The following is a 15,768-nucleotide window of genomic DNA, read 5'->3' on the forward strand; positions in this document are numbered from 1 at the left end:
TTAATTCAAGCCTTACATTTCTAGAACCTTGTCTTCTTCTGTGGGATTACTCTCAAGACTCCCTGTCAAAAACTGGAGGGTTATAAATAAAGCGCATCTGCACCTGCTTGGAGTGTTGGAAAATAACTTCCAGAAAAGTGGTAACAGTCCTTATCTGTTGGTGGTGGGAGCACAGTTGGTTCTCCTTTTCATCCTTCTGTTTGTCTGTACATCTGACTTTTTAACCTAAATAAATGAATACTTACAGGGTTTGTAATAAGGGGACAAAATCAAAATTATTGTTCAGAAGGAAGTATGTCCCACTGTTTCCATATACTTTGCACATAGTGACATTCTATTGTTTATATTGAAAAAAAAATTTTTTTTTTTTTTTTTTTAAATTTCTGAAAAGGAACACCTATTAGGGAGACCATAGCCCAGGTTTCGGCAACATAGCATCTTGATTTGTAATCTTAGCTCCTTGCCTTATTACGCTGGAATGACCTTGCAAAATGTACTTTACTTGTCTGAGCCCGAGTGTCTTCACCTATAGAGGGGCATGATATCCTCTTCACGGAAGATGAGGAGCATTTAAAGTCCTCTTTGCAGGGCGCCTGGGTGGCTCAGTCGGTTAAACGTCTGACTTTGGCTCAGGTCATGATCTCACAGTTTGTGGGTTTAAGCCCTGTATCGGGCTCTGTGCTGTGTGCAGCCTGCTTGAGATTGTCTCTCTCCCTCCCTCTCTGTGTCTACCCCCACTTGTGTGCTACAAATAAATAAACAAACTTGAAAAAAATAATAATCATTCTGATTTTATCCTTTAAAAAATTTTTGTAGGTCTGGGCCCAGTGATACGCAATGAGGCCATCAAATTGTTATTTTCGTATTGAGGAAAACAGAAGCTCTTTTGGATAATTCTTTTGCATTCCAGGCTTTCAGTGGAAACAAAAAGACACACACTGTAGACCATTAAGTACTTGTGAGACATGATTTTAGGATGCAACTCAATTATACAGTGATTACGAAGAGCCTGGGGGAAATATTTCCTTATCTGGGTAGTGACATTGACAGATTAAAGGTGCACAAATTCTAAATGCTGTTTGTTCCAGCCCTGTGTTCGATTGCAACAATGTGAGTGTCTTGCCTGTGTTGGTGGATTATTAACAGAGGTTATTGGTCTCCATGGCAAAATGATTGCTCTGCGCATAATCTCATTTATGGAGTGCAGAAAAAAAAAAAAAGGACTTCAGGTCAGGGAGAATGTATAAATGTCCATCGTCATCAAGGGTGTGCTACATCTGAGAAGCAGAAGCAACTCCAAGGACACAGCTCACAGGCTGATTTGGCTCTCAGCTCCAAAATACGGATTGAACTGGGGACATTTACAAGGACGCTCCGGCTGATAACTTTGAAGAGACCCCGTGAAGGAGGCGCTGAAGAGCCTTGTATCGCAGACCTGTATTGTGCTTCCCCAATATGTGCACGGGGGGCTGCGCCAAGTGCCTGGGGGGCACCCTCATCCCCCTCGCCTTGTTTGGCTTCCTGGCTAACATCCTGTTATTCTTCCCTGGAGGAAAAGTGATAGACAATAACGACCACCTTTCTGAAGAGGTCTGGTTTTTCGGAGGAATATTAGGAAGCGGGGTCTTGGTGAGTAGGGAAGCCTTAAAATCCCCCCAGAGAGTTCTGTCGAATCCTTTTAAAATTGGGTACTTTTGAACAAGAAGATATTTCATTGCTAACAAAAGCCCAAGCATTGCATGATGAAAAGTCAGTGTCTTAATGATTTCCCTTCTCCATTAGGACCTGACGAGAGCATGTCCACTAAATTTAATAAGTAATGAATTCCCAAGATTGGGCTGGCAGTTCTCATGGGTCAATCGAATTCCACGAACCAGACTGAGGGCTGCCAAATTTCTGTATTTAAAAAAAATTTTTTTTCAATGTTTATTTAGTTTTGAGAGACAGAAACAGAGCACGAGTGGGGGAGGGGCAGAGATAGAGGGAGACACAGAATCCGAAGCAGGTTCCAGGCTCTGAGCTGTCAGCACAGAGCCCGGCGCAGGGCTCAAACTCACGAACCGCGAGATCATGACCTGAGCCGCCCAGGCGCCCCCTGATTTCTATATGCTAACAAGAGAGTGCTGGGGGTTGTAGACACACACTTTCTGGCAAACTGATTGACTGAAAACCACCAAAAGAAGCAGGTGTTGGTGGATTCCTCTTCCGCTCATTCACTAATGATACATTTACCCCTTGTTTCCAGTAGAGGATGGGAACCTCCAATTTAGAGAGAGAGAGAGAGAGAGAGAGAGAGAGAGAGACTAGACTCACTTTTCAAAACGATTGCAGACAAGTTTCTTATCGCTATCCTAACCTACCACGTAAATGGAAACCCAGGGTGTCAGGTCCTGAAGTCTTGCCTCACTGAGGCTGCAATTAGGCCTCATGGAAACTAGACAGTAATACTCAGTTAATACTCCATCTACTGCACCAGCCATGCTCTGTAAGTTCTCGCCATACCCTTTTAGCCCCTGAGTCCCGCATCACGGACATAGCTCCACTCACAGCCAGGCAGGCACAGGCTCCCATTTCTCATGTCAGACCCAGTCTGAGGTGCTTCTCTTGCTGACAGATGATTTTCCCTGCGCTGGTGTTCTTGGGCCTGAAGAACAATGACTGCTGTGGATGCTGCGGCAACGAGAGCTGTGGGAAGCGATTCGCGGTAAGTTAACCCAGAAGGCGGCTGCCAGAATGAGTCCAGGGTGCACTGTCTTCTTGTGCTTGGCATGGTGGGGATGGGGATGAATCACGAGCCCCAGGCAGGACTCTGGAGGCAGCTGGCACATACCTAAATATGGATTTCTTGCTGGTGCAAAATAACAATAATAGTGCAATTTTAAACACTAAAAAGCCCCGATACTTACAGGACATGAGTATCGTCTTAGATTTTGTAAAGAGGCAGGGATGTCACAGCTAGATAACTGGAGTGGGGCCATGTAAAGAATGCAGGTGCCTGGGTGGCTCAGTCAGGCATCTGGCTCTTGGTTTCGGCTCAGGTGATGATCTCACAGTTCATGGGATCAAGCCCTGAGACAGGCTCCATGCTGACAACGTGGAGAGTGCTTGGGATTCTTTCTCTCCCTCTCTCTGCACCCCCCCCCCCAAAAAATAATAATGGACTTATATAAAAAAAAAAAAGAATGGCAGGCATGGAAGGCAGGAATGGGGGCTGTAAGTCTCCCCTCTGCCACTGAGAGGCCTTGAGATCGTGGGCAAGTCTTTTCCCTTCTCTGGCCTGCATTGTCTCATCTGTAAAGGGAGTTAGGGCAGCATAAGGGCTGATAACAGCCCCTCCCCAACAGCCCCCTAAATTCCCCATCTACACCGCTGCCAGTTTCACTGCCTCCGTGCCCAGTACTTCCCCACTTCCGCCCAGACGTTGTTGACTCAGGACTTCTGCTTCCTTTCTCGTTTCGTGCAGTCAAGCATCTTTCAGTAGGTGAGCTAGAGAGATTAGGCATCACCACTCCAGCCTGGGAAGTGGGGTTGAGTCCCATCCCTGCACCTGGACGAGTCACTGTACTGCCCTCTGCCTCCCTCTGCTCATCTGTACAATGAAGATGTTGAACTAGATCAGAGTTTCCCAAGTATGGGACAGGCTCTGCTGGCAGTCAGGTGGGCTGTATCTTTCAATAGCATAGAAAGTTATTCCCTTGTCAATTCTCCTTCAGTCCTTTTGATTTTATCAAGAGAATATTCAATTTTGATTGGAAAGAGGTCTTTGCCATCCAAACCCTCATAATCCCCCTTTTTAACAAAGGGAGAACAAACGGGCACCTGGGTGGCTCAGTCAGTTAAGCGTCTGACTCTTGACTTCGGCTCAGGTCATGATCTCACAGTTCGTGATATCTAGCCCCACATCAGGCTCTGCGCTGACAGTGCAGAGCCTGCTTGAGATTCTCTCTCTCTCTGCCCCTCCCCCACTCTCTCTCATGCACACTTCCTCTTTCTCTCAAGATAAACCAATAAACTTTAAAAAGCAAAAAACAAAGGGGGAATAAGTTTCAGGCTCCAGGGACACAAGCAACAAGAACTAAAAGTTCGAAACTACTGCACTGTCTTTGCTAATGATTCTAGCTCTTCACTCCGAGTGGGGATATAAATGAATGCAACAGAGAGTTGTCTTAAAGAAAAATGTCAAGAGCACGGGTACACTGATATGGCAAAAACAAAGAAGGTCAAACCGGAATTACTGGCTGGCTGATGAGTCAGGACGGTTCCTGCCCTTGTTGCCCCCCTGAAGTTCAACTGTCCTTCTAACAGGGTCATGAACCCCAAACGATGAATTACTCAAGCTTAACTTAACTTCTTAAAGGAAAAGGTATAGCCATCTGTTCCCAAATAGAATCTTTTCTAACATTTCTTCCCCATTATTATTTGCTCTTTTATTTAATCAAAAAATATTCACGGAGCACATATGAAGGGCTGAGGCTGGTATACTGTGCATACAGTATGGTTTTCTGCGTGCAAAGATCATTCAAAGAGAATGTTCTTACCTTCTAAACACCATCACGAGTCCCAAGTAAGCACGGATCATTTGTTTGGGCATTGATTATTATAACATTTAAAATCATCATTTACAAAGAGATGTAAACATTAACCATGATTTATTTGATATAGTTGTATAACACGTGTTTTACACATGTATATCTTTATGTAATTAATTATAAGGGAAATGAAGAATTATGTAACTCATTTGCCCTTTGAATGTAATCCTGTTATACCTTGTGGATTTTTGGAGAATAAGCTGAAGATGAGAATTTGAACAAGAACTGGCAATTAAGAAACTGGATGAAAATTAAAAAAGAGTCATTGCTTAGACACCTAACAGCTCATTCTCTGGTATTGAGTAGAAGGCTGAAGATTACCCAGTATTAAAACAAGGGTTTTGTTTGTTTACTTTTTGTTTTTAGGTTTATATATAACCACAGTGAAAAGTGAAAGAATACGCAAAGTATTGTGCGAACCTTGTTTTTCAAATAGACTTAAACGAAGTCCAAAAGAAAGGGAGAAAAGTCATATTTTTACAAGCACAGTTGCATTAATAAAACCTGAAACATTTGGTCTGCCCAATTCAGGCTGTCTGTCTGAGCTCCCCAACCAACTCCCCCACCCACGAAGGATCTGCCCTTGGTGTGGGTTGAGGATGACTCCTCCAAATGACTGGCCGATAGTCCACAAGGGCAGTGCCCAGCAAAGGACCAGCTCTGCCAGACTGTCAGCCAAGACAACCAGCCACGGCCACCCTGGACCAGGGATGCAGGGACAGCCACCCTCTAGGTGGCCAGCAAAATTTCTTTCCTTTTCTTTTTTTTTTTCTTTTGTTTTGGTTCTTAATCAGTTGCCAGCTTTTGAAAATAGAGATATTACGGAAGTATTTAGATATCCTACTTCTTTTTCAAAAAATAAAAAGATGAATGAACCTGATACTTGTGGGCCTGCATTTTGACACAATGATGGCCTACAGTGGGCATGGCGGAGTGTTTCCTATAGGGTCCTCCAAGTGTTCTTGAGTTCATGCCTCTGTTTCAGAGCTCTGTTTCCTTCATGTTCTCAGGCTCTGGAGCACCAAGCAATAATCATTTTTAAAGAAAGGAATCTAAAACATTTTGTCAGAGAAAAAGGAAAAGGCTGCAGCATACTTGGATTAGTACTATAATGCTGAAGATTCAAATTATTTTTCCAAAGGCTCACAGCATTCCCCGCCAGACATTTAAGGGACACTAGGCTTCTGCAGAACACTGTTTAAGAAATCCAGCTAGGTATAGGGGCGCCTGGGTGGCTCAGTCGGTTAAGCATCTGACTTCGGCTCAGGTCATGATCTCGCGGTCCGTGGGTTCGAGCCCCGCGTCGGGCTCTGTGCTGACGGCTCAGAGCCTGGAGCCTGTTTCAGATTCTGTGTCTCCCTCTTTCTCTGACCCTCCCCTGTTCATGCTCTCTCTCTGTCTCAAAAATAAATAAATGTTAAAAAAAAAAAAATAAGAAATCCAGCTAGGTACAAAGTCCTATGAGACGGAAACAAATTAGGCCAAGGGCTATGGGGCTAAATCTTGTCGCTGTTTCCACAGTCTTGCTCTCATTTGTTTCCTGGCCTCTCTGTCCTCTCTTCCTTGCTAAAGTCTTTCTGGAATACTTTTCAGAAGTCACTGCATCATTCTCTTCCCCTTCCCTGGCTGTAAAACCAGGATAATCAATAGATAGTAGAAGCAGGATATGGTGGTTGTACAGATAAAGCAAGACAATGAGCTGGAAAAAATCTTGAGATCACCTAACCAATATTTCATGGTGAAACTAGAAAATGGAGGCCAGCTCTCCTCTGAGGCCGAGCAAACTTGAAGCCCAGACTTGGGGGCTGCACTCTTTTAAATAAATTAAGCTGTGGCTTAATTCAATCGGTGAAGCCTCTGACTTTGGCTCAGGTCATGATTTCATAGTTTGTGAGTTCAAGCTCCTTTTTGGGCTCTGTGCTGACAGCTCAGAGCCTGGAGCCTGCTTTGGATTCTGTGTCTCCCTCTCTCTCTACCCCTCCCCCTCCCACTTGCACTCTGTATCTTTGTCTTTCAAGAATAAATATTAAAAAAAAATTTTTTTTTAATAAATTAAGTTGAGAAAAGTGAGCCCTAGGGCAAAAACTATGAGAGGAAGGTGGCTTCTGAGGTGGGCTCTGAAAACCCAGATGGGGGATTTATTTTTGGGTCTCCACCCCCTTCCTCCCCTACAAGAGGTTCTCAGTGGCCTCCCAGCACTTTATGTGTGGCTGGTCAGGGTCTCCGGCACACTAATCCTTTAAAAAAAAAAAAAAAAATCTCTCAGAATCCCTAGGATCTCTTTTAATTTCATCCACTCATTCATGTTAAGTCTGTGCTTTAATAACAGCCTTTTGGGGACGCCTGGGTGGCTCAGTCGGTTAAGCGTCCAACTTCGGCTCAGGTCACGATCTCGCGGTCGGTGAGTTCGAGCCCCGCATCGGGCTCTATGCTGACAGCTCAGAGCCTGGAGCCTGTTTCAGATTCTGTGTCTCCCTCTCTCTCTGACCCTCCCCCGTTCATGCTGTCTCTCTCTGTCTCAAAAATAAATAAACGTTAAAAAAAAAAATAACAGGTCTTTTGAAGACCTTGGCCTGGGGCGCCTGGGTGGCGCAGTCGGTTAAGCGTCCGACTTCAGCCAGGTCACGATCTCGCGGTCCGTGGGTTCGAGCCCCACGTCGGGCTCTGTGCTGATGGCTCAGAGCCTGGAGCCTGTTTCCGATTCTGTGTCTCCCTCTCTCTCTGCCCCTCCCTCGTTCATGCTCTGTGTCTCTCTGTCTCAAAAATAAACATTAAAAAAAACCTGATATTTGAAGACCTTGGCCTTGACTCAAAGGAGTATCTAATAATGGGACTGAAGGGTAGATTGATAAAGGAGATATTAGGGGCAGGCCAACATTTCAGCATCCTCAACTCGTATCAGGTAGATAAAGGCCCACCCCACCCACAGGCAGGGCCAGATGGTTGACTGACGTTTCTCCAGGGAGGATTTTGATCATTTCTGATATCAGTTGATTCAATGTGGAGTCAGCACTTCTGCAGTGCCTGGCTCACCAGTGCCCCCTAGGGACACCTCCTGTGTGAGCACTTCTGAAGGGAACATTTCCTGAGGCCAAAAGCACTGACTCTTTTACCTCTGCATTCTTTGGTGTGACAGCCAGTGTGAGGGGAATTTAAGAAAGACAGTTCTTTTGGGGCGCCTGGGTGGCTCAGTCCGTTGAGCGGCCAACTTCGGCTCAGGTCATGATTTCACAGCTCATGGGATCGAACCCCGTGTCGGGCTCTGTGCTGACAGGTCAGAGCCTGGAGCCTGCTTCGGATTCTGTGTCTCCCTCTCTCTCTGTGCCCCTCCCACACTTATGCTCCCACGTGCTCTCTCGCTCTCTCTCTCTCTCTCTCCCCCCCACCCCCGTCAAAAAATAAATAAATAAACTTTAAAAAAAGAGAAGTAGGACAAAAAAGATTTCTAGGTATCCTATCAGTGAAGTACTGGGCATTATCTAATAGCCTACCCCACTTGGAGGTTATCTGATCCTGTGGAGATGTGTACTTTTGATTTCCTATTTACTATCAATTAGCCTATCTTTCATAATGATCTCCCTGAGCAGGTACTTATTTTTGAGCCTTATCTTATGGAAGAGGAAATGGAGGTCTTAGAAAGACTAACTTCCCAAGGTCATAAAGGAGAGAACCAAGACTCAGACCCAAATCAATATGTCTGTAACCCACGCCCTTGACCACTGCACAGTGGTGCCTCTCTTTACTATTTATTCATTTTGACCAGGCAAAGCATTGCCATAGTACAAAACCTACAAAGGGAGCCTCACATTCCTGACTCAAAAGTCTGGCAACTCCTCTCTCTAGAGGTTACCTCTGTTCCCAATTTTGTGTCTCCTTACATAGATTTTTCCAGGCCTTTTGCCTATTTTTTTTTAAGTGTTTATTTATTTATTTTGAGTGAAAGAGAGAGACCACACGTGCGTGAGCAGGTGGGGGCAAGAGAGGGAGAGAGAGAATCCCAGGCAGGCTCCACACTTAGCACAGAGCCAAACACAGGGCTGGGCTAGATCTTGCGACCATGAGATCATGACCTGAGCTCAGATCAAAGATCAAGAGTCCAACCAACATTTAACCAACTGAGCCACCCAAGTACCCCCACCGTGCCTGTTTACTTTAACAACAATTTAGAATGTCTACCCTCGTGTATTCAACTTGAGCTCAATAACTTTTCTTTTAATATGAAAAATTTTTTACCATGAAACCCATGATATAGTTATCTTTAACATAACTAAAAGTTAGTGGTTTTAAGACTGATAATATGTCTGAGTAGTGAGTTTGATAATTTTTTAAAGACTTCTGAATGCGAAATTATTTAAAGCAAAGGGACATAAAGTATACCCTGCTTTGGGGCACCTGGGTGGCTAAGTCAGTTAAGCATCCGACTCCTGATTTCAGCTCAGGTCATGATCTCACAGTTCGTGAGTTCAAGCCTCGAATTGGTCCGTGTTGATGGTGCAGGAGCCTGCTTGGAATTCTCTCTCTCCCTCTCTGCCCCTCCCCCACTCATGCTCGCTCTCTGTCTCTCCCTCTCCCTCAAAATAAACAGACTTTAAAATTTTTTTATTTTTTTTTTAAAGTTAAAAAAAAAGTATACCTTGCTTCATATGGTTCATCCGTTTTGGAAAAGTGATGAAAAATCAGTTTGGGTCGTTTCTTTATTTTAACGGGAAGTGTTTCAAATTTGGATACAAAATCAGACCATGCCACCAGTAGATTTCTGAGGTTGTAACCTGATGCTGCATTTTCTTCAGATAGTTTTATCAAGAAGTAAAATATTATTGATTCAGTTGGGAGTCACTGTGCTCCTCTCTTCATCATATTTCCCTCCTCCCTAAGAGTACCCATAATCATAAATTCAGTGCACACTATATCCATATGTCTTTTAAACTTTTGCTACCAAAGATCAATTTTTCAAATATTCTAGACTATACTGTCCAATATAGGACAGCCATTGTTCACATGGGGTTATTGAGCAGTGGAATGTGGCTGATCTAAATTAAGGTGTAGCATACGTATAAAATGCACACCAGATTTCACAGAATTACTACAAAAACTGTAAAGTATCTCATTAGTAATTTTCACATTGATTATATGTTGAAATAATAGTTTTTGAATATGTTGAGTTAAAGAGAACATATTATTAACATTATTCTCACTGGTGGTTTTTTTGTTTGTCTTGGTTTGTTTTTGTTTTTAGTTTTTAAATGGTAGTTACTGGAAAGTGTTAAATTACATACGTGGCTCTCATTACAATTCACTGGACAGTACTGGTATAGAGGTGCTTACGATGGAGACTGCTTGCAAAGAGAAATACCATCTAACTGATATTTTTTACTAACCTGGTTTTTCATTTACGCAGACTTGCCTGACATGAAGAACGTGTGCATTTGTACTCACTTTCTGCATCTTTAAATATTTGCCTGCTAAAATGTTCCAGGAGTGCTAATCTAAAATCCTTTACCCAGCTCACACAGCAGGAATAGCGAGTCAGACTTCTCCTGTCACTACTCATCAGCAGATGTTGAAACCCTGGGTTGTTTTAGTTCAACCCTGGATTAAATGAGATAAGGCATCTAAGATAAGGCGAGATGATTGCATTAAATGGTTTTTGGGATCTTTTGTACAAAAATTAATTATAAGCATATTTAACCATTGATTTAGTGGAAATCCTGGCTTTTGAAGACTTTTAACCAGTTTTAAGATACCTTTAAGAGACCTTTTCTTCACAGAATCTGCTTTTCATTGAGACAACCCAATCCACCCAATCCATCACAAAGAACTGCACTGTCAACAAGTGTTTTCAGACCATTCAGAGCCTCACTCTGAAATGAAAAAAGGTAACATGAGAAGAAACTGCCCTGAGCATAAGTTTTTAATTGCTGTACTAGAATGTTCTGGCCATCCCTAGAGTTACATCAGCTGTGTCTAACTGACCAGCAATTTTGTTGGAACATGGAGGTGGCCCAGAGACAGAGAACTAGGCAGATAAACTGTCACTAAGAATTGAAGCAGCATTTTCCAAAAGGTGTTCTTGTAAGAACTCACGGAAAAAAAGTTATAGGTTCCAATGAGACCAGGAAACTCTGCAAATCACCATATACACCCAAATATAAGGCTAAACTGAATATCAAACCATCTTTTATTTTTCCATAAAGAAGTTTTTTAAAAAGCTCTTTGAGGGGCGCCTGGGTGGCTCAGTTGGTTGAGTATCTGACTTCAGCTCAGATCATGATCACACAGTTCGTGGGTTCAAGCCCTGCTGACAGCTCAGAGCCTGGAGCCTGCTTCAGATTCTGTGTCCCCCTCTCTCTCTGTTCCTCTCCCGCTCAGGCTCTCTCTCTCTCTCTCTCTCTCTCTCTAAGTAAATAAACATTAAAAAAATTTTTTTAAGCTCTTTGACTGACATTAATATACAAACTTTGAATGATGGGCACATAGTTTAATCACATTCTATAAAATTTTAATACATTGATTTTGAAATAAGTCTTTCCCCCACTCATTTATTTTTAAATGTATTATTGCTTTTTTGACACCAGGTCTTTGCTACTACTAAAGATACCTTTTGAGCCAACAAGAGTTTCCCACAGCACATCTTCCCTTCCATTTAAGTTTGGATACAACATTTTTGTAGCCATGTATGATGCTGTCAGGGGAAAATTCACTCAGTCACAAATATCAATTCACGTCAGACAAAGACAGTATTTGAACACCTCTCTTTCAGGTGTATGTTAACGATCCCCACAACTGTCAACACTACGTATGCTCATTTAGAATGCCCTTTAAAAGGTTTGTTAACTGTAACATTCAGAACTAGAAATTGTGAGGCCAACTTTCCTAGAATAATTAATACATCAGTGTTCAGGAAAAAAAATTTTTTTTCTCTCCCCCAGAAAAAAATTTTTATACAATTCTCTCAGCTAACATTACTTGGGTTGTTTCTGACCAATGTCTTCCCCCATGCGGTACTTGGTTGTTCAAAATAAAGTATTTGAGAAAGTGCCCTATTGTCTGATAGACAAAATAAGGACTCAACTCTGAGGCAATTTCCTCACTTATCAGTGATAACTTGGGAGCTAATAATTTTGCTTATATTCCAGCATACATAGTATATCCCCTTCTTGGAGGTTCAGTGACTTCAGCGTATCACAAAGATTTTTAGAAGTAAAACAGGAGTGAAGCCTATTTAACTTCATATAATCCAGAAATCTCCAAAATTGTTCACCTAGATATCCTTTGGAAAAGAGATGGCCTGTTCTAACTTGATAAATTGAACAAAATTTTCATTTACTTCTTACCTAGATTATGTTCAGTAATGTTACTAATCTCACTAATGGTGAGAATGGATTTTGGCTACCCTAGACACAAAACTCAAAGGGAAAATGTCAAATAATGAGTAACATGAAACCATAGTCTTCGAAAACATCCAACAAGTAGTTATTTGGTGCCTTTGAAAAGGTGGGAAGAAGAAAAACCAAATACATGATGGCCAGGGTAAAGCAATGTCCTACCTATCTTCAAATAACTCATTGTCCATGACGGCAAGGAGCTTATGTTCCGGTTGGGGAAGACGGACATAAAAAGCTATGCATAAATGTCTTGTGGGCACTGTGCCATGACAGAAGTTTATATAGTCCAGGGTACTGGGGTAAGAGATGAAAGAGAGGATGGTTAGTTTGACTTAGGAAGTCAGATAAGACTTTATAAGGCACATGGGGCAGAGGTCAGTCTTGGAAAGTTGCACCAAAAATACATTCACATATGATATGAAAACAAATACCAGCTAAAGTGGAACTCCATTATTACATAGATTCCAATTGTCCAGGCACTATCAGGTCCTCTCCACCCCAAACCCATCCCTGCCCCGCCCCCTGCCCAAATATATTCTGTGATAAGATTGTTAGTAATACACAGAAGGGAGAAGGGGAGCCCCTGACATTTAACTTAAGTTGTCGTGTCTACCTTTCACAACAGACCTTGTAGGCAGGCCTTATCATGCCCATTTCATGCCAACTAGGCACCCCAGACCAGAAGACTTTTAAGATCACTTCCAATTCTAAGATTCTTTGATTCTGTAATAGACAGCCTTTCATATTAGTCCTGGGAAAGACAGAGATCAGGAGGAGATTCTATTCTTAACAAGGTTAAAAACCATGGTTCAAAGGTATCAACCATAACTAGCACTTCAATCATCAATGAATAGGTAAAGAAAGATATGGGAATGGGGGAGAAGAAGGGGAAAAAAGATACCAAAATTCATTCTAGGAAACACCACAGGTCCCACCTACTGTGAAGACTGGCTCTTACCCCGTAACTTCCCTGGAGACACTATGCTCAATGACAGACTGGTTGGTTAGGTGTGCTGGGGGTAACCTCTGGAACACCTTAAGAACCCACCTGTCTCTCTCCTTCTCTTTCAGATGTTCACCTCCACAATATTTGCTGTGATTGGATTCTTGGGTGCTGGATACTCATTTGTCATCTCAGCCATCTCCATCAACAGGGGTCCTAAATGTCTCATGGACAATAGCACGTGGGGCTACCCCTTCCACGATGGGTAAGGTGCACCCCGTGATGGTAAATGGCCCAAGGGAGACCCTGCATCGGTCCTGTCACCTTCATTTGACTAGTGTCAGGCATGTTGCTCCTCTGAAGCAGAGCTGGAGAGGGGGTGGAGTGAAGTTGCCCAAGATCTCACTCTAATTGCTCTTTCTTTTTTTTTTTTTTAATGTTTATTTGTTTTTGAGAGAAAGAAAGAGACAGAGAGGGACAGAGTGTGAGAAGGGAAGAGGCAAGGAGAGAGACACAGAATCAGAAGCAGGCTCTAGGCTCTGAGCTGTTAGCACAGAGCCCGATGCAGGGCTCGAACCCACGAACCATGAGATCATGACCTGAGCCAAAGTTGGACACTTAACCAGTTGAGCCACCCAGGGGCCCTTTTAATTGCTCTTTTGACAGACACTAGGAGAAATAACCAAGAGGGGGTGCTTCAGCTGGCCTGAGTGTCATTACTGACACCCCGACATTTATGAGCAGCGACATGAGGCAACTAATAATATTAATTAACAGAAAGTGGTGGCTTCCATTGAAAATCTTATAATAGAAAACGAGAATGATTTCTCACTAACAGGGCTCAAAGGCTTCCTAGATGGTCTATGAGTAGACTATCTTTTAAGGTGCAAATTTATGGAAAATGACATTGAGAATATTGTAGATTCTTCACAAGACTTAATATTAATAGAACTGGTTAAAATAACACTGCATGTTGTCACGGAACTCTGTAGCTGATAAAGAACTCCCCCCCCCCCCAACAAATTTATAATTTAATCCCCACAACAACCGCAAGCCGTAGTTATACCCTGCAAAGGCAGGCTTAATAATTTTGGCTTGCTCAAAGTCGCACAGCTGGTTAAGGGCAGAGGCAGGGCTCAAACTCCTATCTTCCAACTTTTGAGTTCTAGTATCTTTAAAAAAAAAAAAAAATTTTCTTTGAAGTTTGTTTATTTTTGAGGGAGACAGAACGTGATCTGGAGAGGGGCAAACACAGAATCTAAAGCTGGTTCCAGGCTCCACAGAGCCCAATGTGGGCTCGAACTCACGAATCGTGAGATCATGACCTGAGCTGAAGTCAGACACTTAACCGGCTAAGCCACCCAGGACTACACACCCTTCTGCCCATAGACTATACCATGCACCACAGTAGACAGTAGCCATATGTAGCTGTTCAAACTTAAATTCATTCAAATGAAATAAAGTTAAAATTCCTCAATCACACTATCAGTATTTCAAGTATCAGCAGCCACATGTGTCTAGTTGCAACTGCATTGACCCTCACCGATACAGGACATTACCACTGTCACAGACAGTCTATGAGACAGTGCTGCACCAGCCTCTGACCTCCAGGAGGGCTTGGACCATTTCTGCTTTGTTCATTACCACCTGGCACAGTGACTGACACATCTAGGCAGTCAGGAAATGTGATTGTGAGGTGCCCCTACACTGGACGATGGGACAGTGCCTAAAGAAATCCGTAGGACACCAATTTATTAACTCTACATGTTCATTTACAACGAGAGTCTAAAGAACTTCAAAAGCAGGCTTTAGATGAGGAGACAGAGGGTACTGGTTCTGTTATGATACAGCTCACAAGAGTTTCGTGTAAAGTATCATCCCTACTTCTAAAGTTAAACAGGAAGGGGCGCCTGGGTGGCTCAGTCGGTTAAGCATCCGACTTCAGCTCAGGTCGTGATCTCGCGGTCTGTGGGTTTGAGCCCGGCGTCGGGCTCTGTGCTGACAGCTCAGAGCCTGGAGCCTGCTTCAGATTCTGTGTCTCCCTCTCTCTCTGACCCTCTCCCATTCATGCTCTGTCTCTGTCTCAAAAATAAATAAACATTAAAAAAAATTAAAAAAAAAATAAAGTTAAACACGAGTACAGGCCTCTAGTATCCCCATCACATGCAGGGATTCCCAAAGGCAATGGTTGTACTGTGCCCCCTTACCTTGCAGAGGACTGCTGGGGCCCCGCTGCCGTGGGGTTAGCCTACATGAGCATAGAAATCAGACACCAGATCCATTTCCTGAGGTTCTTCCCCTGAGAGTTTATGAAACTACAGATTATGTCTCCTTCTAAGGACCCTTCTCCTATTATTTCCATCAACAACAGAAGCGCAGTATTAAACATGCTTTTGTATTTACTGTTATGTGAATGATACTACCCTTGACGAACTCAAAATCAATTAGAATGAATCTATGTCCAAAACAAAGGACGGAGAAAGGAAACACAACACTTGCCCAGTAACACCCCAAGGCAGTACAATAAATAGCGTTAGACCCTGACACCCTCCCTGGCACACCGGCTCCCTGCTTGGGATGGAATGGGATCCATGCCCAAGGTCAGGAGAGTGACAGCTGGTCTGTGGGCCACTACAGGAAATGCCAGCGTGGGAGAAGGACAGGAAACAACTTTTCAAAGTCCTCTGTTCTTCTGGTGAAGCAAGTTTTCATGCACATCATAGCCCTTTACTGCACATTACTCCATGATAGATGCTTTCACACATGGCATCGGATCTTCTCACAACAACTAACCCATTTATTAACTTGTATCAGATCAGAGAGGTTTTTTTTTTTTTTTTTTTTTTTTTTT

At 43.0% G+C, this 15,768-nt stretch overlaps 1 protein-coding gene across 1 annotated transcript in view; it reads left to right on the forward strand.

The window, feature by feature from the left end:
* Positions 1-1,118: 1,118 nt before the first annotated feature.
* Positions 1,119-15,768, forward strand: part of TM4SF4 (transmembrane 4 L six family member 4) — a 26,365-nt gene continuing 11,715 nt past the window's right edge. Inside the window, exons 1-3 of the mRNA XM_040480460.1 lie at positions 1,119-1,629; positions 2,615-2,704; positions 13,046-13,182. Coding sequence (XP_040336394.1) covers positions 1,456-1,629; positions 2,615-2,704; positions 13,046-13,182 — 401 coding nt within the window. The 5' untranslated portion in view covers positions 1,119-1,455. The remainder of the gene's footprint in view (positions 1,630-2,614; positions 2,705-13,045; positions 13,183-15,768) is intronic.

Source organism: Herpailurus yagouaroundi, unplaced genomic scaffold, assembly GCF_014898765.1.
Source record: "Herpailurus yagouaroundi ecotype Mexico unplaced genomic scaffold, PumYag 159, whole genome shotgun sequence".
Taxonomy (NCBI): Eukaryota; Metazoa; Chordata; class Mammalia; order Carnivora; family Felidae; genus Herpailurus; species Herpailurus yagouaroundi.